The 23,800-nt window shown below is 36.2% G+C and overlaps 1 protein-coding gene across 1 annotated transcript; it reads right to left on the reverse strand.

Annotated features, from left to right (window-relative positions):
• Positions 1-8,040: 8,040 nt before the first annotated feature.
• Positions 8,041-21,145, reverse strand: LOC6044043 (lipase maturation factor 2). Its single transcript, XM_038255270.1, has 3 exons — positions 20,470-21,145; positions 9,085-10,076; positions 8,041-9,023 (listed from the first exon to the last, which is right to left on the reverse strand). Exons 1-3 carry the CDS (start codon positions 20,642-20,644, stop codon positions 8,235-8,237), a joined length of 1,956 nt encoding a protein of 651 aa, XP_038111198.1. The 5' UTR covers positions 20,645-21,145; the 3' UTR covers positions 8,041-8,234.
• Positions 21,146-23,800: the final 2,655 nt, after the last annotated feature.

Here is a 23,800-nt window from a genome sequence, read left to right on the forward strand (position 1 = left end):
ATCCGGGACGTTGTCGCCGGTCGAGGACGACTCGGCTCCATTTTTCGTTTCAAATATTTACACTTAATGTCTCACAAAATGTTTTTTGAATCTTCCGAAAATAGCCATTGCAACAAAAAATGCAGAAAACTGAAAATAAAATCTGAAGACAAAAACATTCCAGTCCTCTAAAACATATTAAAACATACAAAAAAATTAATAATAAAATTTTTGAGAAATTGATATTGGTGAAAAAAATATTAAAAATTGCCTTTTTTTTCTTTCAATAATACCTAAAACTTTGCCAAAAACAACAAATCGATCAGAAAATTCCTTCAAAAATTACAGATTTTAGAATATTTACGTACCATTACTGGACATTGTATGATGCCTTGTATTTGTGAACCAATGACCCAAAATTGCTTGTTTGGTCATGGAGAAAAGTTAAAACCAACTAAAAAATGTAAATAAAATTCATTTCCGGTTTTAGTGGAAAATTGCGAAATTGGTTGTTGATTAAAATCACTTAAAAATTATAAAATTTTATGTTTTATAAAACATTAAATTCTAACTAAAACAAGAAAGCACCATTTCTTCATACCGTAGACTTAATTCGTTACTTCCAGTGTACGCACTTCTCAGCCCACGTGCCTCCACTTTTAACAGTTTCAACCATGATTCAGCTGCACCGTCCTTGGGGAGAGAAGGAGATGTAAACCTTGAACCGTGGAAGAGCACGCTGGCCGGGCTCTGGCTGCCCAGAGAAGCATAAAATATGCTAATCTGTGCATTATTATCTTTGATAAATTTCACGAGACTTGCTCGCTGCGTAGCGAGGCACCCCCTCTCCTCAACGATCTCGGTCCCACGTGGCTTGGGTTTATCGTGACTTTTTTTACGTTTCTCTTTTTTAGAACAAAAAGGTTTCTGTGAATTTCGCAATATATTTGATTTTAATTCCGTTATCTATTAATTTTCATTTTTTCATTATTTTTTTCCACACTTCTAGTTGAATTTGTCTAATTTCTTTTCATAGTTTCATCCAGCTGAAAATCTCCTTTAAAATCTTCATCTCATCGACTTTCCCAACAGAGTTTGAGCAAAAAAAATGCACTCTTGAGCTCGCGATGTCACCCTGCCCTAAGACTGCGGCAACAGGAAGTGCATTTTGCAGCATAATCGCAAATTTACGTTCAAGTAATTTCTGCGATAAATTTGCTGTCACTTTCACGGGGTTGCGTCTGGGAGGGGGGGGGGGGTCATCTAATGGAAAGGTGGAAAGGGGAGGAGGGGATGCCACTCTCAAGGCACAGTGTGTAAGAGCAGTTGATTGCTGTTCGGAAAGCATGGGGATAATAATCAATAACGCTTGCCACGAGAAGAGGTTGCAACGTCTTAGCAGCATGTTGGTTGCAACAAGAAGGAGGGACAACAGCATCCCTGTCGCGAGACGTAAGTTGATGTGTCGGCGATGACAGGGAAATGGTAATCATTTTTTAGTATGACGACAACTTTTTCCTTGGTGAAGTAATGGATGAGTTCACTTAGGAAGGTTTTATGAAGGATAAACGCCAGGATGTGCAATCTTTATATTGCTGAGAGATGTTGGTCGAAACATGGCTTAGACTTAATTGAAAAAATATCTTTACTTCTTACTTCTTACTTCAGATAATTGTGTCTAAACTTCAAACTAGAAGCATAAAAATAATTGAACACTTGATATCGAAAATCAATTTGCTGCTTCCCACAAATCTGCTGTGGCATTGGTTTCAAATCGTCTCAATCAATTTCCGTCCATGTGGCTTAATCTGCATCTCATCCCTCCGCATCATACCTTCATACCTCATGTCATAAAACCGCAGAGCTAAATGCAAAACAATTAGCCCATCAGCATCTCGTTGCTTAAGCAGTCGGTCACCTTTCTCCCAAGAAGCACATTATCTCCCTCAATCCGAGCATCTTCCCCCTACTAAACAGCTGGAAAAGCATCTGCCAGCACTCTCCCCTTTCTCTCGCTCGGACGGACGGCCGGATAAGGGCGATGAGAGATTAGGTGACCCGCAGAACCTGTTCCGACCCCCCCTGCACGACACGACAATTACATCTCAAGCTCGGACTCTTGAGTGTGTGTGCAGATTGCAACCGACGACGATGAATGCCGTGTAAATTGGATAATGGTCCGGCTAATCTGCGGCGATGCGGAAAATCTGGTCAACGACGGATGGTCCCGCACACACACTATAATCTGATGCGCTTCCTTGGTCACCCCCACACTGCGTACTGAGGAGAAGACGGGAAGGATCTTGACCTGCCCCCTGCGAAGTGGTCTCTGCAGGACGACGTTGGGAAAGAGATTTACCTCAACAGAGCTGGTGCGGAATTAGTCAAGTCGAGCAGATAGTTCACTGTCTGAAGAGCGATAGAACAGCTGTATCAGTCTAATTATTCAACTTTTTTATTTGTTTATATGGGTTGGAGCGAGCCCTCGAACTAGTACAATCGTGTTGGCTAATGTACAGTATGTAAAAAAAGTATTTACACCCCTTGGGCACTATGCACATTTTGTGATGAAACATGTAAACAATTTAATGTTGACATAAACCTAGTACTACGTTTTGTTCAGAAATTCATGCCAAATATTTTGCTACAAAAAGCTCATGAAAAGATGATTTGTATAAAAAGTTATATAACAAATGCTATTACGAAAATAAAAAAGGTGCAAAAAAAGTTTGTACACCTTTCGAAAAATTAACATAAATAATGTTATTTGTTGACAAATCACCATAAATCCAGTCTACCAACTCCAAATAGGCATCCTTGACTGATTAAAAAAATAATTTGGATTGAATATAAAGTTTACTAACTATTTAGTACAAAAGTTTATATAACTCTGGAAATTCTATATAAAACTTATCTAAACTTAACTTTGCAAACTTTTAATTCAACTAAATGTCAATATATTACCATTGAATTGCTAAATAAACATTTTGGAGTGGGTATAACACCGTTTTGGGGGTATTAGTATCGATAGAATAGATTTTTCGTTGGAATTTCGTACCAACCCGGAATAACGTCGTCGGAAAATCCACCTCCATCTGAATCGGTCCACGATTCACAAGTCAACCTATGTGGCATCGGAAAGGGCATAAAATTTCCGATCTTTTGATACCCAAACATCTAGGTTTTTCTTTTCTTTTTTTGCACCTTTTTTATTTTCGTAATAGTATTTGTTATATAACTTTAAATAGAAATCATCTTTTCATGAGCTTTTTAGAGCAAAATGTTTGGCATGAGTTTCTAAACAAAACGTAGTACTAGGTTCCTGTCAAACTTTAATTTTTTTACATGTCGTCAATTGTGTGCTATCTTGTGACAACGACCATTTAGTACTTTTGGAGAAAATCGATTTTTAAAGTTTGTTGGTAAATAATTTTAAAACTATGAATGATAGAGCCAAACTTTTTGAAGCAATCGGTTCGTATACTATCGCTTAACAAACGCTCCAAGTTTCAACTAATTTGGTTAAATCAGTTAAAAGATACAGTAAATAATGTAAACGAATATCTGAAAAGCACGTGTCACAAGTGTGTTTCGAAAGTAAAATTGTACTACGTGTCACAAGTGTGCACAGAATTCACATACAAACTAAAATAAGCTCCAATCAATGGTTTAATCGACTTAATCAGTATATTTTTATAAACAAAAGGTTGCATTGCCTTTAGAAAGTATGTGTGTACATAAATTTGTGAAAAACAAGAAAAAATCTCCACATTTTCCAACAACATTTATGACGTGTCACAAGTGTGCACAATCATTTTGATGATAAATTGGTCTATGTCACAAGTGTGTATTGCGATATCCGGGAAACGGAAGCGAGTTTCCAAAATCGGGTTAAAGCATCTTGTAGTGTTTGTTAAGTATAGCAAAACGTCATCATTAACTCATTTTCGAACAAAATGGTCTATGTCACAAGATAGCACACAGCTGACGATGTTTCATCACAAAATGTGCATAGTGCTCAAGGGGTGTAAATACTTTTTTTACATACTGTAATCCTTTTAATAACTTTGCTGATTAGAAGGCACGCCGGCGGAAATGTTTACTACCCCCACAAAAATAAAACTTAAACATTTGACGGGATGGAATCTAAAATGTAATTAAAAGTTTGAAGGAAAGAAAATTAGAGAGAGCAAATTGTATTATTATATGGGTTTGGTGATTTTACTTGTTTTATATGACTTTGCCAGCAATCTGATTTTTTTATCAAGGGTCAATAAAAAAAAATCGTATACATTATACAGTAGGGTGGTCAAAATCCTTAGATTCTTCATCGAAATGAAATCTTTTGACGTTCATCAAGAGAATAAATCGGAAGGGAACACGGCTCTCCTCTCTCGCACACGAAAGATCGGTAAAAGGAAAATCTAAAAATGACCATCTGGATTATTCGGCGGAACAACGATTTCACTAGGGGAAATATACCCATTTTAAGCCTAATAAGCGGTCGTGTTTGAATGATGCTGGATAATATGGAGTGTTCCTCGAAATTTACTAAAACCATGTACACCAACGAGTAGAGCATCTGTTTGTGAACATTTATGATTATTTTCACTTTTATTAAAAGTTATGCTTAGTTCTTTTTTCTTCCAGCGCTTTTTTGGGTCTGCTTAGTGCTGCCAAAATTGGTGAAATTTTAAGCGAACACTCACGAAAAGTTGCATTTATAGTGAAAGTTTCCTGGCATCACTGGCTCACTCCAACAGGCGCTGCTGATGGTGCTGGTGGCCACCCTTTGTTCTTTATTTGCCTTCGCTTCTCGCTCGGTTTTCTTCAGCCTTCGACTGGAATGGGTCGGCAAAAGTCAAACGTCAAAAGACTTGGCGCGTTTGTTTTTTTAGAGGCGCTTGCTAATTATTTACATGTTTCGGGATTATTTTTCAAGTTAAGCAGTTAACCTCTGATCTTGCGTGTGGATGTGTGTGCCACCAAAATGATGAGAAATGGTCTCGCAAAAAAGAAATTATGATCAGAAGTGCATTAAATTTGATCTTTTTGACCATTGAATGGCATAAATTTGCGTGCTTACTTGAGGCGGTGCTGTTGCAGGTAAATTTATAGCCTAAATAGTATTTTTGGAGCTTTAACTCTTCATATGACGAAGATAGTAGTTAAATTAGAAAGGGTATATTTCCCCTGATACACTTGCATGTGTTACGTCACACGTCGAGATTTAACCTGCCTTTTTTCGTAGCTGAACAATGCATGTAAACAAAACGATGTCAACAAATTTATGAGGTGTTGATAACAGGAAGGTGCTGTGTCCTATCCCTTACCTTGACCTGACCAAAATCCATGATAAAGCTGTCAAACCAAATATGTCAGACCAAATATGTCAGACCAAGACTGTCAGACCAAAGAGCAAAACGTAAACAATCTTGGTCTTCGACGTAGGTGCACACAAATCAAGAAAAGAAAATTTGAAAAAAAAAATATTTTTCCGTTACAATAACTGGTTTTGGGCTGCAAAATTCAATGGTACGTCAGAAAATTATTAAAAAATGCGGCGTCCTGTAGACCAACATTTAAATAAGCAGTTAAGAGCCTTATTCCTCCACTTGACTTTTTGATCACGTTTTCGCTTTACACCTGAACAATCTTGAAATTATTTATGCGGATTTGTTATTCCTCTCGTTCCATCATTCCCTTGGTTGATCATGGGATTCACAAAAAAAACTTCGACTGGTTGATTTTCTTAGAGGTGTTTGGGAGCGATTTTTATTTCTTTTTTGAAAAATAAATCAAATGATCTTAAATCCTAAATATTTCAGACATTTTTAAAGACAAAAATAACAAAATTAAAATGCAAACATTTTATTAAATACTCAAAACAAAATAGAATTTTAATAAAAACTTTTTTTATTCCATCAATGAAAATAATGTGTAAAAGCGAAAAAGCATGCAATTCCATCGTGCATCTAATGTTGGCATATTAGCTTTTTGCTTCAAATACATATCGAGTGAATAATACACCCAAAACTGGCAGCGCTAGTCCGAGAGAATGATGGTCTCGAGTCGAGAGAATAGTGGTACCATTCACGGACGCAGAGAACACAGCTCGAGATGGGCGATAGAACTATTCTCTCGAGGTTCATTTGCAAAAAAAGTTCATCAGTCAAACAAAAAACCAAAAGTGTCGACAACGGGAATCGAACCAGAGACCTTTGACAAACCAATCCAATGACTTAGCTGCCTCGGCCACCACAGCTTGGTGACCATGGAGAAGTCAGAAGTCGATGTATGACACTTGTTGGAGATTTATTGATTCAACTAACGAATGAACTCATTTGTTATGATGGTGTGAGTTGGTACCATTATTCTATCGATTTTGGCACTGAGCCCTCAATAAATTTTGAAAGAACGATTATCTCGATTCTGAATTTTGGGTGTAGCTCACACTCACTCACATAACAAAACACATAACTTTTCTTTCGTAAAATTGCGATAACTCGTGATGTTTACAAGCAAACCCTTTATGTATGTATATCATTTTTTTCAATCGTCTGCTTTACAACTTTGTAGAACATTGTTACACTCTTAAATATAACCCTGTAAAGAAAGAAAAAACACGAATTTTAAAATGAAAAAAAAATGTTCTAAATGAAAAGTAACCCTTCTGGGTTTTTAAAGATTAGAAAAGAACATTAAATTTCTCTTAAAATCACATGCTCCAAATTCGTTTACAGTTGAGTTACGAAGGAGAGTTTTTTTTTTAACTTTTTTAGTGTTTTTTCGATAAAAATACGTTTTTCGGAATTCTGAGTACGCCGCCATCAAATCGGAAGTTCAATTTCACATAAAAGTTTGCAGGTTGCAAATTATTGAAAAATATTTCTTTTTCCGCATGTTCAAAAATGGAAGGTGTCGTACCGCCCCTCCGTCACGAGATATCAAAAAACGGACCTCGAATTTGTGATCACGGGGCAAAAGTTACCTCTTAAGACAAAGTTTCACGCAAATCGGTCGGGGCAACTGTTCCTTCCCGATTTCGTGTGAGTTGGTAGAGAATTACCCATCTTATAAAACATTCATTTTCAAATTTTAAAAACATGTTCGAATAGTATTGTTACATAGAAAAAAAAACATGTTAAATATATTTAAAAAAAACTTTTCCCGGTTTGTCACCCTGGTTTATCCGAATCCCGAAGTAATCCGACCTTGGATAATTGAATCATGATCATTTTTTGTAATTTTTATTTTTTATTTTTTTTAGATAAAAAAAACATATTAAATATATTTATAAGAAATCTGTTGAATTTAACCAAAATTTACCATTTTTTCCCGGTTCGTCACCCTGGTTTATCCGAAGCCCGAAGTATCCGACCTTGGATAATTGAATCATGATCATTTTTTGTAATTTTTATTTTTTACTGTTCAACACCAAATTTTTGTTCAGCGACCCCATTTTAGTCTTACTTACATACATAAATTGTGTAGAATAAAGAATTTTTGTATGTTTGACGGATTAAGAATTCTGTCATAAGTTCATTCAATTCGCCGAGAATTTCAACAACTTATTTTGCGAAACATTTGAGGCAATAATAAAATTCTGTAGAAGCTATAAACCAATGCTGCAGCAAAGATAACATAGTAATGATTCCAGGTAAACTGTAATCGGATCGCCACATCAAACAAAACAACAACTGCAATGATTCCCAAGCAAATTTATCCTAACAATCACGCCTTGCGATACCAATTTCAACGCAAACAAGACTTTGTCAACCCTCGAGGACAACCTTTACCCTGAACCTTGCTGCATCTCCAATTAAACACCGGCCCTTAAGGAGGTTCAGACATCTCTCCTCTTCTATTGTCATTCCGGATTAATTTGTGGTCACACGTCGTGTCCTTTTCGCTTCCGTGCTGCCACTTGAGACTGCACTGCTGTATCGGAGGTCATCACTTCAAACAAGAAGAAGAAAGCAAACCAAACCACTCAACCACAAAGCGATTAGTTTGAGGCTTGATATTATCATTCGGAACGAAGGCAAACGAACAATGGGGTTTGTTCCAACATTGTAGTATCTTTTTTGTGTCTTTTTTCAGTTCGGTCACTTGGTAATTGACGTCTTTTTCTTTGATTAACCATTAAAATATCGCAAGAAAACAGGAAGTGTGTGTGTGTTTGGTGGACAATACTGGTCTACTGACTAACAAGTACACTGGTATCAGGTGCAAATTTGTGCGCAAGCATAGTTTTAGTCCCGCTTTTGGGTGACGATCATGGCGATGGCGGCCGCCAGGACGCCCAGCACGAGGAAGGATCCCTCGAAGATGGCGACAAAGTTACGGACCGCATCGAGCAGCAGCTTGACGGGGAGGTTGAGCGCTTCCGAGGGGATTGGTTTCTCCGGAATGCCGACGTCGTCGAGCTTGGTCTCGAGGAAGCCATCGTCCAGGGAGTACGCCGGGAAGTAGTCGTTGAGGCGTTCACGCGTCCAAAAGGTCGTGCTGTTGCCGTCGAACCAGGACGTGAAGCGGAACTCGTACAGGGAAGCTCGGATGAACTTGGGAGGTCCCGGCGGGATGTGGCTTTGATCGAAGAGTTTGGTGACGGCTTGGTTGTTCTGCAGAAGGCGTTGAACCATCGGGTAGAGCCACTTCTGGGAGGTTGGCTTGGTCGCGGACGCATCGTAGAATTTGAAGTCAAACCGCGGGAAGTACACCCAGGCGTACGGCATCGATCCGGCTTCATTCCAGGGTTTGTACTGAAAGCCGTACTCCTTCCACGGTCCGGACAGGTCGTCCGAGTACTCCAGGATGATCTCCACCCGTTTAGGGCGCATTTTGATCAGGTGTTGACCGTACTGGTTCACCACGAACATGTTGTGAAGACCGTTGTACGGCTTGGTGAAGATCGACGAGCTGATCGCCGTGGACTGCGTCAGCTGGAAGTGCGGCACGATCGAGGTGAACAGAACTATGAACGCAGCTAGGGTTGGTAGAAACAGCTGCCAGTTCTCCGTTAGCTTTCGGATACCGTCAGCCTGTAGATCGAGAAGGATCGTGTCATAAAATACCCATGGTATCATCACGTTCGATACTCACCACATTGGTAGTGCCAGTCTGCTTGGTAACGACCTTAAGGAACTTCTGCACCATCAGTCCCATCACCAGCAGCGGAGCCAGCTGAACCATCATCTGCATCATGTTCAGGTACTGCGATCGGTTGAACAACAGCTTGAACACCATCTCCCCATTTTTGTATCCAACTCCAAACACCAGCCACGTTCCCAGGGTCATCAAGACCGCGATCGCCTTCACCGTCATCGCACCTGTCTTATCCTCCTTGGACTCCTCCTTCACCGGTCGAACCAACTCTCGATCGTCAACCAACGTCAACAGCAGCGTCATCACGATCAAGCTCAAAAACCCGTAATTCCCACTCCCAATGATATTCAAATGCAAAAACACCTGCCACCACAGCGAAAACATCCGAACTCGCTGGTTCGGCGCAAAGAACAACCAGGAACAAACCAACTCACTGACGTACACGTAGATCGTACTCAGCTTGTGAATCCCGTCCGGCTGCTGGAACGTGTACCAGCTGTAAGACGTCGGCAGCGGCATCGTCTCAAAGTGCTTCTTCAACCCGGTCAAATCCCACCACATCGGACATCCACTGGCCAACTTGACCGACCCCGACGCAAACACGTACCGAAACAGCAGCCACTTCATCAACAGCATCGCCAGCCCCTCGATCGGTCCCCTCGGATCACTCAACTTCGCCGGCGCAAGCAAAATGCACAAAAACCCAGCCTCCAGCAACATCTCGTCCGACTGCTGGCGGAAACTCTGCGAGATCTGGACCAGCGAAAAGTACAGCGTCCACAGCGATATGAAGCTGACCAGGCGACAGAGGTGCGGGAACACCAGGCCCATGAACGCGATCACACAACCGACCAGACAGAACAGGTCGATCGCCGATTGGGTGTCCAGGCCGACGAGCGGGGCCAGCTGGAGCAGGTTCAGGCGTTCCTGGAGGGTTCCGTTGGCGAGGATGCGGTTCGCCGGGAGGATTCCCGAGTTGCCGTAGAGTCCTGAAATAAAAAAAAAAAAAAAAACAAATTTTTAAGTGTAAATTTGTCATGTACCTTTGTTTGTTCATGTAGCTTCAATTTATTTAAAAACTTGAATTCTAGAAAAAAAATAATGGGTTCGTACAACCCCAACGTCACCGTTAACCAAAATTTACATTGGATGCGTGATTGAAAACCAAATTACCTGTTAGGACAAAGTTTCACAAAAATCGAAGACGGTTCGGGAGAAATACCTGAATAAAATCATCAACAAATTCATTTCCAAAATCATCAAATTATCATCAAAATCATGAAAAAGTCATCAATAAATTTATTGAAAAGTCATGAACAAAATCATAAAGTTAAAAACAAAATAATGAACAAAACGATAAAAATATGAACAAAGTTTGAATTCAACAACAAAATCATAAACAAACTGAAAAATCTTTCATGAACAAATTCATATTAAAAACATAAATATATTCATGTGTGTGTGTGTGTGCAACCAACCAAACGGGACCACGCGGTCACTTCTCACAAATTGAGTTGTTTCCATGTATTTTTTTTTTAGATCTACATTCTATACATGCAAATAACTCGCATAGGCATTTGGAAGGTGTTAGCTCTGCCGAGCTTCGATGACCCATTTCTACGCTGGCTAGCCGAGCGCGAGGTACTTCAGCTTTATCGACAAGCCCCGCCCTGAAGAACGTTTGCACCAATCGGGTTCAAACGTTATTTAGAACTTCCGAACCCTTGTCAAATGGACAAGGACCCAGCGCGTATATAGTTGATAGTAACAGTATTCCTAATTCCAGTTATAGCTCACCAAGTCGCGATGGCCTAGTGGTTAGCATTTTTGCTTACCAATCCAAAGGACGGGGGATCGAACCCCGACTCGAGCGACTTTGATTTTTCGTTCATGTTCAGAGTTTCAAGATTTATATTTCCTATACTTTCTCGTTGGGAGCAGATGGGAATCGAACCCAGGACCATTCGCTTACAAAGCGAACACCGTAACCAGTCAGCCACGGCCGCTCCAAAACATAAATATATTCATGAACAAACGAAAAATAAAATCAATTGTCTTCTTTATGAACATATTTTAAAATTCATAAAAAAGCTTTTTATGAAAATTTAAACGCAAATTTACCAACACCTCATCAACAATAAAAAAAATAAATTGAAGAACATATTGATGAACAAATTGAAGAACAAATCTGGAGTTTTTTTTTTTTTTTTGAAAAGGTCCAATAACCCAAATTTTCAGTTTTTGCTTTTTGGGTGTTTTTGAAACCGCCTTGAGTCAGGGGTCTTGAAAAACACTCAAAAAGCAAAAACTGAAAATTTAGTTTATTGGACCTTTTTAAAAAAAACTCCAGAAATTAAAGAACAAATTGAGAGACAACTTGAAAAAACAAATTGAGAACAAATTTAAAAAAAAAAAAACTTCATCATCCCGGTACGAGAATCGAACTAACGACCTCTGGATTGGTAACCCAGCACGCCGCTAGTCGAAACCCATCCCCTACTGGTCAGTATTCCCAGTGAGCATGTTTACTCTTTTAAGGGATCTGACTTTGCCGAGCCAGACAGGAATCGAACCCATCACCTTCCGTTTACAAGGCGAAACCCGTAACCTCAAGGCCACGGAAGCTCAGCGAATTGAAGAACAAATTAAAGAACAAATTGAAGAAAAAATTGAAGAAAAAATTAAAGAACAAATTAAAGAACAAATTAAAGAACAAATTAAAGAACAAATTAAAGAACAAATTAAAGAACAAATTAAAGAACAAATTAAAGAACAAATTAAAGAACAAATTAAAGAACAAATTAAAGAACAAATTAAAGAACAAATTAAAGAACAATTTAAAGAACAAATTAAAGTACAAATTAAAGAACAAATCAAAGAACAAATTAAAGAACTAATTAAAGACAAAATTAAAGAACAAATTGAAGAACAAATTAAAGAACAAATTAAAGAACAAATTAAAGAACAAATTAAAGAGCAAATCAAAGAACAAATTGAAGAACAAATTGAAGAACAAATTGAAGAACAAATTGAAGAACAAATTGAAGAACAAATTGAATAACAAATTGAAGAACAAATTTAAGAACAAATTTAAGAACAAATTTAAGAACATATTGAAGAACAAATTAAAAAACAAATTTAAGAACAAATTTAAGAACAAATTGAAAACACATTGAAGAACAAAATAAAGAACAAATTCAAGCACCTATTAAAACAAAATTTGAAGAACATATTTATGACAAAACAGAAAGGAAAATTGATTGATGAAAGAATAAATGAAAAATAAAGAAGAACAATATGAAGAAAAATTTAAATAAATACCGAAATAAAAATTGAGAATAAACTGAAGAACCAATTCAAGAAAAAAAAATAATTATTGTAAAAAAAAACAAATAAAAGAAAACGGAAGCAAAATTTGAAGAAAATATTGAAAAAAAACAATTTTTCAAAATTAAAAATAATAAACAAATAAAACACAAATACATTAACAAATCAAACAACAAATAAATGAACAAACATATTAAGGTGAAGCCATTGATCATTTTCGAAGAAAATTGATCATCACTATGAAATATTCTGAAAAAATTTCAATTCAACGAATATCTGCACCAAAATAAATCAGCAAGTGCCGGTTGTTGCCTTCTTGAAGCAACTGAAGGATTTTTTGCTCTAAATCAAATCTGTTTCATAATTTATATAATTTTGTGGAACAATCATTGACGCCCAAGTTCGCAATCATTGATTAATGACGATTTCCATAACTTTACAACAAATGGAATAATCGTTACCAAAAGGAATCAGCATGTTTAGGGCACTATTCTAAACAACTTGTTGAAGAAATTTTGTCTAAATATTGAAAGCGACGCAAAATTTATATCTTTGAACGAAAAAGCATGACAATGATGGAAGTCTTCACGTTAATGAAAATAAAAAATATTTAGTTAAAGCTAAATTAAGTGTCAATTAAAGGACAAGTTGAAGAACAATTTGGTGGACAAAGTAGATAATAGTCATGGAGATAAATTTATATAAAACATAAAATTTAATAAATTATTACCAGTAAAAATTATATGCCAAATAAAAAAAAACGCGAAATGTAAAAAAATTAAAGATCAAGTAACATAACAAATCAATTAATTTTGCTCAATAATACCTTCAACGAAGCACAAAATAAAATTAATAAAAACAAACTTATAAGAAGAAATAAAAAAAAATCAGTCACAATTTTTGAGTTTTTTAAGTCCTATAAGCAATTGTGTTTTATATGATTATAAGATCTTTTCAAATAACACTCTTGAATTGTATAGATTTAAGGACAAGTAGAGGAATTGTTTTATGAACAATAATAAAGAATAGTTTAGAAAACAATTATATAAAAACAAATCATAGAATCAATTCTAAAACAAATTAGTGAATAAAATTATGAGCAAACGTATTCAATTGATTTTCAAAATAAGAAATAAATTCATTTGGAAAATGCTTAAATTGAGTTCGAACAGAGAAATAAATCAATATCAAATAATATTTTACAAAGGACAGCAAGTATCTCATCACCATCGTCAGAGCCCTAAAGTCGTGTCACGTCGTGAAACGTGAAACCACTAGAACAAATTGAGTCATTCGCTTTCGTTACTTAAGCGAATCGGATCAAAAGAAATGTCACCATAATAAGAGAATGTTGCTCTGCTATAGAAAACCACCAAAAACCAGAGCCCTACGTGGCTAACAGTGAGTTTTCCCACTTTCTTTTGGTGTGTGTGCCAATATTTTTTGGAAAATTGGACATTTGAGTTCTAGCAAGAATTTGAAGAATTCTACATAATTGTTCAATTAGTCTTAAAGTAGTATGTCTTTAAAAGGTCCCTTTACCTTACCAACAACCCAAAAAATCGTTGTCATCCGAAATTTGCTCCCTCGAACCACAATCTAAAGGCTCCTAGCGGTAACCAACGTCGGTCTCGTCGTCAAACCGAACGAAGGTCCAAAATTAAACCGTTTCCTTGGCTGTCCCATCTCCCTTTGCCCTGACTCTCACACAACCCAAGTTGCTCGCCCTTTTCCGAAAATGCTTTTAACGCTAATGGCCGGTTGAAAGAGATCCGACAAAACAGCACAGGACCAGGTTTTCTTGCCAGTGCCAAAAGGATGCAGTACACGGTAGGTACACATACATGTGGCTAGGAAAAATGAGTTATTTTTACAACAGACCGCTGGTTTTCGACGACGACGACGACGAAGTCTAAAATCAGGTGAGCAAGAAGAATGACCTCAGGTTACCTCCGCTTATCTGGTGGAAAAGTAACGGCATTTTGTGGAAACAAGGGGTGGAGATACTTGTAAAGAATGTTATCTCTTGGCAGGGATGATCACTTAAAACTGCTTGTTTTTTTGGAAGTTTGGCAAGCAAAAATGATTTTCTAAGTCCGGAGGAGCAAAGAATGAGCAATGTCAAAATGATCATTTTAATACTTCCCGATTTTGCCGACTCAATTTATGGTTGTAAAAAAAACAACAACAAATTCTGATATTTCCAAATACCCAAGCAGAACAATGTGTAATAAATTCAGCTCGACCACTGAAAACTGCAGCCAACCAACTTGAACATCTCCTCAAGCCCATCCGCTAACAAAATCTATTGTCTTGGTCTTGGTCAATCCGGAACACCCGAACCAAGTGTTCCGGAACACAGCTCGGGTGAAAACGGATTGGGTTTCGTTTGCCGGTTCTCGTTCGTGGTGTGAGGAGCAGGGAACACACACACTCTACATCTCGACAAAAGAGCCACTAATAATTACGTTAGACCCCCTAACACACATTCACACACATACAGAGAAGCATAAGGTTTCAAGTTCACCACCATCATCATCAGCATCATCATCATCACCATCGATAAGTACATGGAAGGTAGAATCTAGTTAGGTAACACCTTTCGGACCAGGCCCAGCCATAAATTGGTGCTCTTCCTGCGATGAAACCAACCAAGAAGTGGAAGAAGCTTTCAGGAGAATTATCGATTTCTAATTTCAATTTACGATCGTCTGACAAATGGCACGAACCATTTCGATTGAGTATCACTTTGACACTGGCACAGTAAAAAAAAAACGTTTACAGTATGTAAAAAAAGTATTTACACCCCTTGGGCACTATGCACATTTTGTGATGAAACATGTAAACAATTTAATGTTGACATAAACCTAGTACTACGTTTTGTTCAGAAACTCATGCCAAACATTTTGCTGCAAAAAGCTCATGAAAAGATGTTTTCTATAAAAAGTTATATAACAAATACTATTACAAAAATAAAAAAGGTGCAAAAAAAGTTTGTACACCTTTCGAAAAAATAACATAAATAAAGTTATTTGTTGACAAATCACCATTAATCCAGTCTCCCAACTCCAAATAGGCATCCTTGACTGATTAAAAAAATAATTTGGATTGAATATAAAGTTTACTAATTACTTAGTATAAAAGTTTATATAACTCTGGAAATTCTAAATAAAACTTATCTAAACTTAATTTTGCAAACTTTCAATTTAACTAAATGTCAATATATTACCATAGAATTGCTAAATAAACATTCTGGAGTGGGTATAACACCGTTTGGGGTCTTTGTATCGCTAGAATAGATTTTCGTTGGAATTTCGTACCAACCCGGAATTACGTCGTCGGAAAATCCGCCGGCATTCGAACCGGTCCACAATTAACAAGTCAACCTATGTGGCATCGGAAAGGGCATAAAATTTCCGATCTTTTGATACCCATACATCTAGGTTTTCTATAAAACCCATGTTTTTAAATACCTAGGCAAAAACGTTGTTATGGTTTCGTTTGATCAACCTGCCAAAAATGTATGGAATTTCGTAATTTTTGTTCTCGTGGATCAAACTTACTTTTTGCCCAGGTATTTAAAAACGTGGGTTTTATAGAAAACCTAGATGTATGGGTATCAAAAGATCGGAAATTTTATGCCCTTTCCGATGCCACATAGGTTAACTTGTGAATTGTGGACCGGTTCGGATGCCGGCGGATTTTTCGACGACGTAATTCCGGGTTGGTACGAAATTCCAACGAAAAATCTATTCTAGCGATACAAAGACCCCCAAAACGGTGTTATACCCACTCCAAAATGTTTATTTAGCAATTCTATGGCAATATATTGACATTTAGTTAAATTGAAAGTTTGCAAAATTAAGTTTAGATAAGTTTTATATAGAATTTCCAGAGTTATATAAACTTTTATACTAAGTAATTAGTAAACTTTATATTCAATCCAAATTATTTTTTTAATCAGTCAAGGATGCCTATTTGGAGTTGGGAGACTGGATTTATGGTGATTTGTCAACAAATAACTTTATTTATGTTAATTTTTCGAAAGGTGTACAAACTTTTTTTGCACCTTTTTTATTTTTGTAATAGTATTAGTTATATAACTTTTTATAGAAAACATCTTTTCATGAGCTTTTTGCAGCAAAATGTTCAGCATGAGTTTCTGAACAAAACGTAGTACTAGGTTTATGTCAACATTAAATTGTTTACATGTTTCATCACAAAATGTGCATAGTGCCCGAGGGGTGTAAATACTTTTTTTACATACTGTACATGGCTTCTCATGTAATCTTGTTACGTTGGAAGCATTTCCACAGTGCCATCCTCTATTGTTGGCTCCAAATCGCTGATTTAATTACACTCAGGCTTTGGGAACTTTGTGAAAGCGCGAACTTCGTCAACAATGGCAGGATATATGTTACCCATCCACCCCCACGCGACTCACTCATCACAAGCTAGAACGCGTTTTGGTCCACTGCCTTTAACCAGCTATAGTCGTGTCCCCCGAATCGATGCTCTGATGTGTGTGTTCGGATGTGGTTGTGTTGTATAATCTAATTCCAATTTGTGGGGATATGTCGCCAGCCAGCCAAAGTAGCGAGATGGGATGATTTAATGGAGTCGAGTTCGGAAGGTAAATGAGATTGTGGCTAAAATCGAATGAAGGGGGGATTGAGTGATTTGATTACGCGCATTCTTGTGGGGGGATTGATTGAAAAATAAAGTGAAGAAGATTCTTGTTGACAAAATGCTGAATTGATCTCAACACCCATCACAATCACAAATAAACCACATTCTTGACACATTTTTCTGAGTCAAGTGGTTTTTAATCCAGCAAATCAATCACAAGTTGCAATTTATGACAGATTTGAAACAAACATTAAATTTCATTACAATCTTGTATGAAAACGTCACTGCTTGTTTACTTTTATCAAAGTACTTTTATACATTATTTTAAACTTCAAGTCTAATTTTCGAAATATTAAAGTCAAAGTATTAAAACCACTGTTTACCACTTGTAGCCCAAAGAAGTCAATAATGATGGCAAATAGTTGTATATCTGCAAAATTACAACCGTCTTTGAAGCGTCTTGGTGAGATTAGTCTGAGAGAATCTTAAAATCCATCTCCTTCAAGGTACAACCAATAAAGATGCAATTATACCCATTTTCAGCAAAATGCACTTACCTTAAATTTAAAGCAGAAAAATCCAACTTTTTTTTTAATTTGTATCAACTAGAAAGATGGAACTGCAAACGACCTATTGATTGAAATTACTTTTCCTGCTTTATAGAACATTGGAAAAAAAATCAAATTGAATTTGCTCTGAAACATAGGGTAAACGCTTCCGTTTTGATTCTACCTATGAATGCATAATTTTTGGGATCTTACAGAACAAGGACAAAAGGTTGAAAGGGCAAATGGTTGAATTTGGAAAAAGCAAAACAAAATTTGGAAATTTTTGTAAACTTTTATACACATGAGAAATCAAACTTCTAAAATATTTTTGTAGAATTTATTTTCCTACAAACAAATCCGTATTTTTTGTGAGTTATTTACATTTCATTATGAGTTGTTGTTTTTTTATTAATAGCATAACTTCCAAATATTTTTTGAAGGTTTTTTCATTCCCTCAAAAATATTGTTTTGTAATAATATTGTGAGTTATCCCATTCTTCAAACATGAGCAGTTTAAAAAGAAAAGTCTTATTTCTGAAAATAAAAATCTAAATTCCTATAAAAAAGTTAAACTTCAAACACATAGTTTGAGCTATTTGTAATATTTTCAAAAAAGACCTATCCTTAATTGGTGTGATATTTTTTAAGTTTTTGCATTCTTTTAAAGCAAACTATTATTGAAGGCTGTAATATTTTCGTTTTCTTTAATACATGAGACCGTCTTCTAAAATACTTTGAATTTAAAAAAAATTATATTGTTTTATTTTGAAAATCAACCTATTGTTGATTGTCGTTATATTTTTATCAATTCAATCATTTGCAGCTCGTTAAAAAGGAAAAATTAGACTTCTAAAAATATGTTGAGAGATTTTCCAGCATGAAAAGCAAATATTTCTTATTTGAATTTAAATTAAAATTAAATTAACTTAAACCCGCTCAAAACATCTTTTCATTTCATTATTTATGCTTTTGGGCAGTTCTCTCAGATTTCGGTCAATCGATTTTTTTTATATTTTTTAATCCGACTGAAACTTTAATGCCCAAAGAAGCCATTTTGCATCATTAGTTTGTCCATATAATTTTCCATACAAATTTGGCAGCTGGCCATACAAAAATGATGTATGAAAATTCAAAAATCTGTATCTTTTGAAAGAATTATTTGATCGATTTGGTGTCTTCGGCAAAGTTGTAGGTATGGATATGAACCACACTGAAAAAAATGATTCAGGGTAAAAAAAAATGGTGATTTTTTATTTAACTTTTTGTCACTAAAACTTGATTTGCAAAAAACACTATTTTTAATTTTTTTTATTTTTTGATATGTTTTAGAGGACATCAAATGCCAACTTTTCAGAAATTTCCAGGTTGTGCAAAAAATCTTTGAGCGAGTTATGAATTTTTGAATCAACACTGATTTTTTCAAAAAATCGAAAAATTGGTCGCAAACATTTTTCAACTTCATTTTTCGATGTAAAATCAAATTTGCAATCAAAAAGTACTTAAGTAAAATTTTGATAAAGCGCACCGTTTCCAAGTTAAATCCATTTTTAGGTGACTTTTTTGAAAATATTCGAAGCTTTTAATATTTTTAAATAAGTGCACATGTTTGCCAAATTTGAATTTCATTTCATAATATTTTCAAAATGAAAGTTGAAACAAATATTACCAGAAGTGGAAAGCATGCACAGAGCAGTACTTCATGTTTTTTTAATTGCGAGAAGTTTTCAAATTTTCCATTTAGGGGATATGTTTTCAAATAATATATTTTTTTAACTCTCTTTTCTATTTTAATAATGTTGGAATACTCAAGGACGACTTAAGTAATCTAAACATTTTTTTTTAAATGTTGTCTCTGATTTATAAATACCAACAACGATGAATTTCGATTGAAATATAGTTTAAAGGTTGCAATATACATGTGAAATATTATAGAATCTTGATAGGAAGTTTTTGCATGGTAAATGTGAACAGTTACACAGGAAAAGATGTAAATATAAATATTATTTTGAGCATCATTGAGTTGTGCTTTGCTATCACAAAAAAATTATACGAACATTAAAAGCTACGTCAATATTGAAACATAAATAATTTTCAAAGTTCATGTGGATTCCCCTCTCACTTCCCCAAAATCGTAACAAATATTTAGGGGGCAAAACAATATTTTTTTTCAGAAAAGTTGAAAATTGTGATGAAAATAAAGTCTCAAAAACTAGAGACAATTTAAAATGATTTTTTCTGCTGATTGAATCATATTTTGCATGTTTGGGATCGTTAAAAAATATATTAAGTTTATGTGAAATTCCGATGAACAGTACCGAAAATCCAAAATAAAATATGTTTGTCAATACTTAAAAATTTTGAAAAAAAATTGCAGAATAACAGGACATGTTTTAAATGCAGTTTAAAACACTTTTCTCATCTAAATTTTGAAACCATGGCTTGTAATTTAAATTTTAATATTTAATACATTTTTTTTGCTTAGGTTAGTTGAGTTGAGGGACATTAACTTTGATTAAAAATGCAACGGACTGATTTATTTTCTACTGAACATCTATCAGAAATAAAAATTCATTTCAATAATTTTAGACTTGATTCTATCATTGAAATGTTCTCCGTTTTCCCTCCGTGCCATTATCTACCAGCTCTCACCAAACAGAGAGTAATTTTCTCTCGCTCTTCTCCCCTTTCTTACACTCTCTTTCTCGGCGCAACCAGTAGTAATAACAAACTCTAGTCAAAACAACCCATCCTCACAGGCAGTGACTAAACACACTCACACAATCAGTGCATCGAATTTGACATTTTACCGGCTGATCACACATTAATCGATATTCTTGCATTTTTATACACGTAACACTCTTAATCCACTTTTTCTCACCTTCAGCCTGAGCGTAAAAGCTCAGAAACGCCACCAGATAAACGCCGCACATGGACCTCAGGATCAGATTCCGGACGATCGGCGGCGTTGGCACCGGAACCGGCTTGTCCCCCAAGTTGGCCACTTGGTCATCCTTGCCACCGGCCACGACTTCATTCGCACTCGGCGGGGCCATCGTCGTCGTTACGGCCACTTTATGACCACTCACTTTTTTGTGACCTTTTCCCCCACAAGCTTCAAAGTACCTCTTACGGGGCCACGGAAAATTGCGGAAGTTTACGATTTTCCACTGAAAAACACACTCACTTTGGACAACACTCAGCTGCGCGAAGGGAAATCCAAGAAAATAACAAAAAATATTACCACACAGACACACTCAAAATGGGCACAACCGTGACGTTCTTGTTGCACTTCTGAGAGTCGAAAGAAAACACTCTCTCTCGCTTTCTCTTTCCACGTAATTTTACAGCGAAAACGATGTAATTTCCACAGCGACAAAACTCGGCACTCTTGGGACACTTAAACTTTTTAACAAAATTCTTAGCCAGAACTTTTACGGCGCAATTTCATCGGGGACAGAACAAAAAAAACACTTCCAAACGCAACTGCAGCTGAATTATGAATGAAGCACTGCAAGATCTGCTCGGAACGTTCCGGATTCGGACCGGTGAATCGCGAGTGGCTCGGAAACTCTAGAAACCGGCGAAACTTAATCCAGCGAATCCGTTGTTGCGTGCACAGTTCTGTGCGGTTGTCGAACGTTTCGAATTCTTTTCAGTTAGAATGTTTTTTTTTTAATCATAGCCCATTATAAAAAGATAAGCTAGTCTGCTGCAAACCACTCGGGAAATGATAACGAATTTGTGCCATCTTACTCTTTGCGTGAGGGTGTTCGTAAAAAATGGTTGGAGTTGTTATGAAATTCTGGGCTCAAAATACACATCCATAGTAGGTAGTATTATACTATACCGGGTGGTGTTATCTAATCGAGACCTGATACTCTCAATAACCGTCATGGTTTCGTGGTTCGATTTGGTATAGCAACCTGATAGGGAATGACCAATGAAGCTTGGCAGCTATGTCTTATTTCAGCTTCGAGCTGTAAAAAGTACTTTTTGCAAAGTCAATTTGAATTTGATTTTCAATTTTCTCATTTTTGGAAACTATTATTTTTTAATCTATTCAACAGCATGTACTGGAAAAGCTTTTATTTCCATTGAGAACCTAATGTTGGCTTATTTTCTAGTTTGATTACAGTTTTCAACAGATTACGCATAGATATCAAGCAATTTTTAACTTTAATGAAGCTGACTTCTGAAAATAAATTTGTTTTAAATAGTTAAAATTGGCAAATTTGATAGAATTTGTATTAATGCCTTTACTGGCCAGTTATGCCTTATTATGAGAAGTTTTGAGAAGATTAAAATTCTAAAACTCAACATTGCAATATTTTAGATAATGACGACAAAACGATTCTTAAGATTAGTTTGAGCTTAAAATGGATCAAATGAGTTGAAATTATTGAATATTTTGAAAATATGTACATAAAAAACTGAGTAATATTCTAAACAAAAATCAAGCATTATTTTGGGGAAAGTTGAATTGGGACCATCCATAAACCACGTGGACACTTTAGGGGGGGGGGGGTATGGCGATTGTCCACGATCCATACAAAAAAGTTTATTTTTGTATGGACAATTGTCCTCGAAGGGGGGGGGGGGGGGTAACAGTATCCCAAAAAAGTGTCCACGTGGTTTATGGATGGTCCCATTTTAGAATTTTTCGAGCAAAGAGAAGCTGCTAAATAACTATGAATAAAAAGTTTGGCCTATTTTTCTGATATGTTTCCTCAAAATAGAAAAAAAATAATCTTCAGATGATTATTCACAATCTTTTGATTTTCTGAGATACACAAATATAACAAGGACATACACTTCTGCTAGAAATAAAAAAAACATCCAAGAAAATTCAACAGACTATTTTTTGCTGTACATCATAAAAAAGTGATTTGATCCTCTTATTACATATTGCTAACGCTAATACTATTGCTAATTCCAATACTAATTATTATGCTTATTCTTTTGCTTATGCTAATGCTAAAAGTTATTTTTATCGACTAAAAATATGCAAAATTAGTTTTTATTACGATTCTTACACAAGGTTGCAAGCATAGAAATACATGAATTATTTTTAAATCATATATGGCATCAACATTTAATCAAATAAAAAAAGAAAAAAATCATTTTTGCAAGGGTTTCCAGCAGTTTGCCAATACATTAATTAAATAACTGGGTCAAAATGATTAATCACATTAATTATTTAATTACCTTTCACTTTAATAAAAAAAAAACCTAATTTTATAGTTTTTAAAATGACTCCAAAGGCAGTTTTTTCGGAGATCAGTAGTGCGGTGCCTGTGGGGACGCGAAGTCCTGTTTTTTCGTGTTATTTTCCGTCTCTTTTGTGTCGCTGTTCGAGTGCAGAGTGCATAATTGGCAAAGGGAGCGCGTGGTCGTAAAAAATATTGGGAGTGAAAAGTGTTTTTTTTTTTTGTTTGTGCCTTTTGTTTCACATTTTTGTCGTGTATTGTGTGGAGAAAATTGCCCTCTGAAAATGCAGCGTCATCAGTACATAATTGACAAAGGGAGCGCGTGGTCGTAAAAAATATTCGGAGTGAAAAGTGATTTTTTTTTTTGCGTGTGCCTTTTGTTTCGCATTTTTGTCGTGTATTGTGTGCTGCGAGGAGATTTGAAATTTGCTCGCGTTATCTAAATTGTAGAAACAGTAAAAATATACTGATAAGTCCAGCCCATAGCACTAATGCTCGGTTGGCACGCGTAAGATTTAAAAATTTCAACCGATAAACAAAATGCTCATGGTCACATCACTGCCACTCGTGAATCCTGACCTCATACCCATCTACTAACCCCCTCAAAACTCATGTGATACTTTGTCGGAGAAGCAGTCGATTGGGCGGTCTCTATCACTCAAGTATCGGACTAACATTCCCATCCTCTTCCCCGTGACTCTACCACTGGTCGTGGCCGGCGCCGGTATTGATCAGCATGATAGGGGCCTTTGAGAAGTTGCGAAGCGAGGAAAGATAGCACCCACTCATCTTCCACGGCTCGTGGATGTAACTTCTGGAGGTCCTGGTCAATAACGGAGTAGCAACTGCGGGTGGGCACCTATGCTTTATGCTTATGCTTATGCTAAGGTTTAATTTTTTTTTGCGGTGAAAAAGCCAATTCTATATAATGAACGAATGACGCACTGACAATTTGGATCGTTGAGTTAATAGTGGAGCAACATAACTGTGTGTGAGTGATTT

This window comes from Culex quinquefasciatus, chromosome 2 (assembly GCF_015732765.1).
Source record: "Culex quinquefasciatus strain JHB chromosome 2, VPISU_Cqui_1.0_pri_paternal, whole genome shotgun sequence".
Classification (NCBI taxonomy): domain Eukaryota; kingdom Metazoa; phylum Arthropoda; class Insecta; order Diptera; family Culicidae; genus Culex; species Culex quinquefasciatus.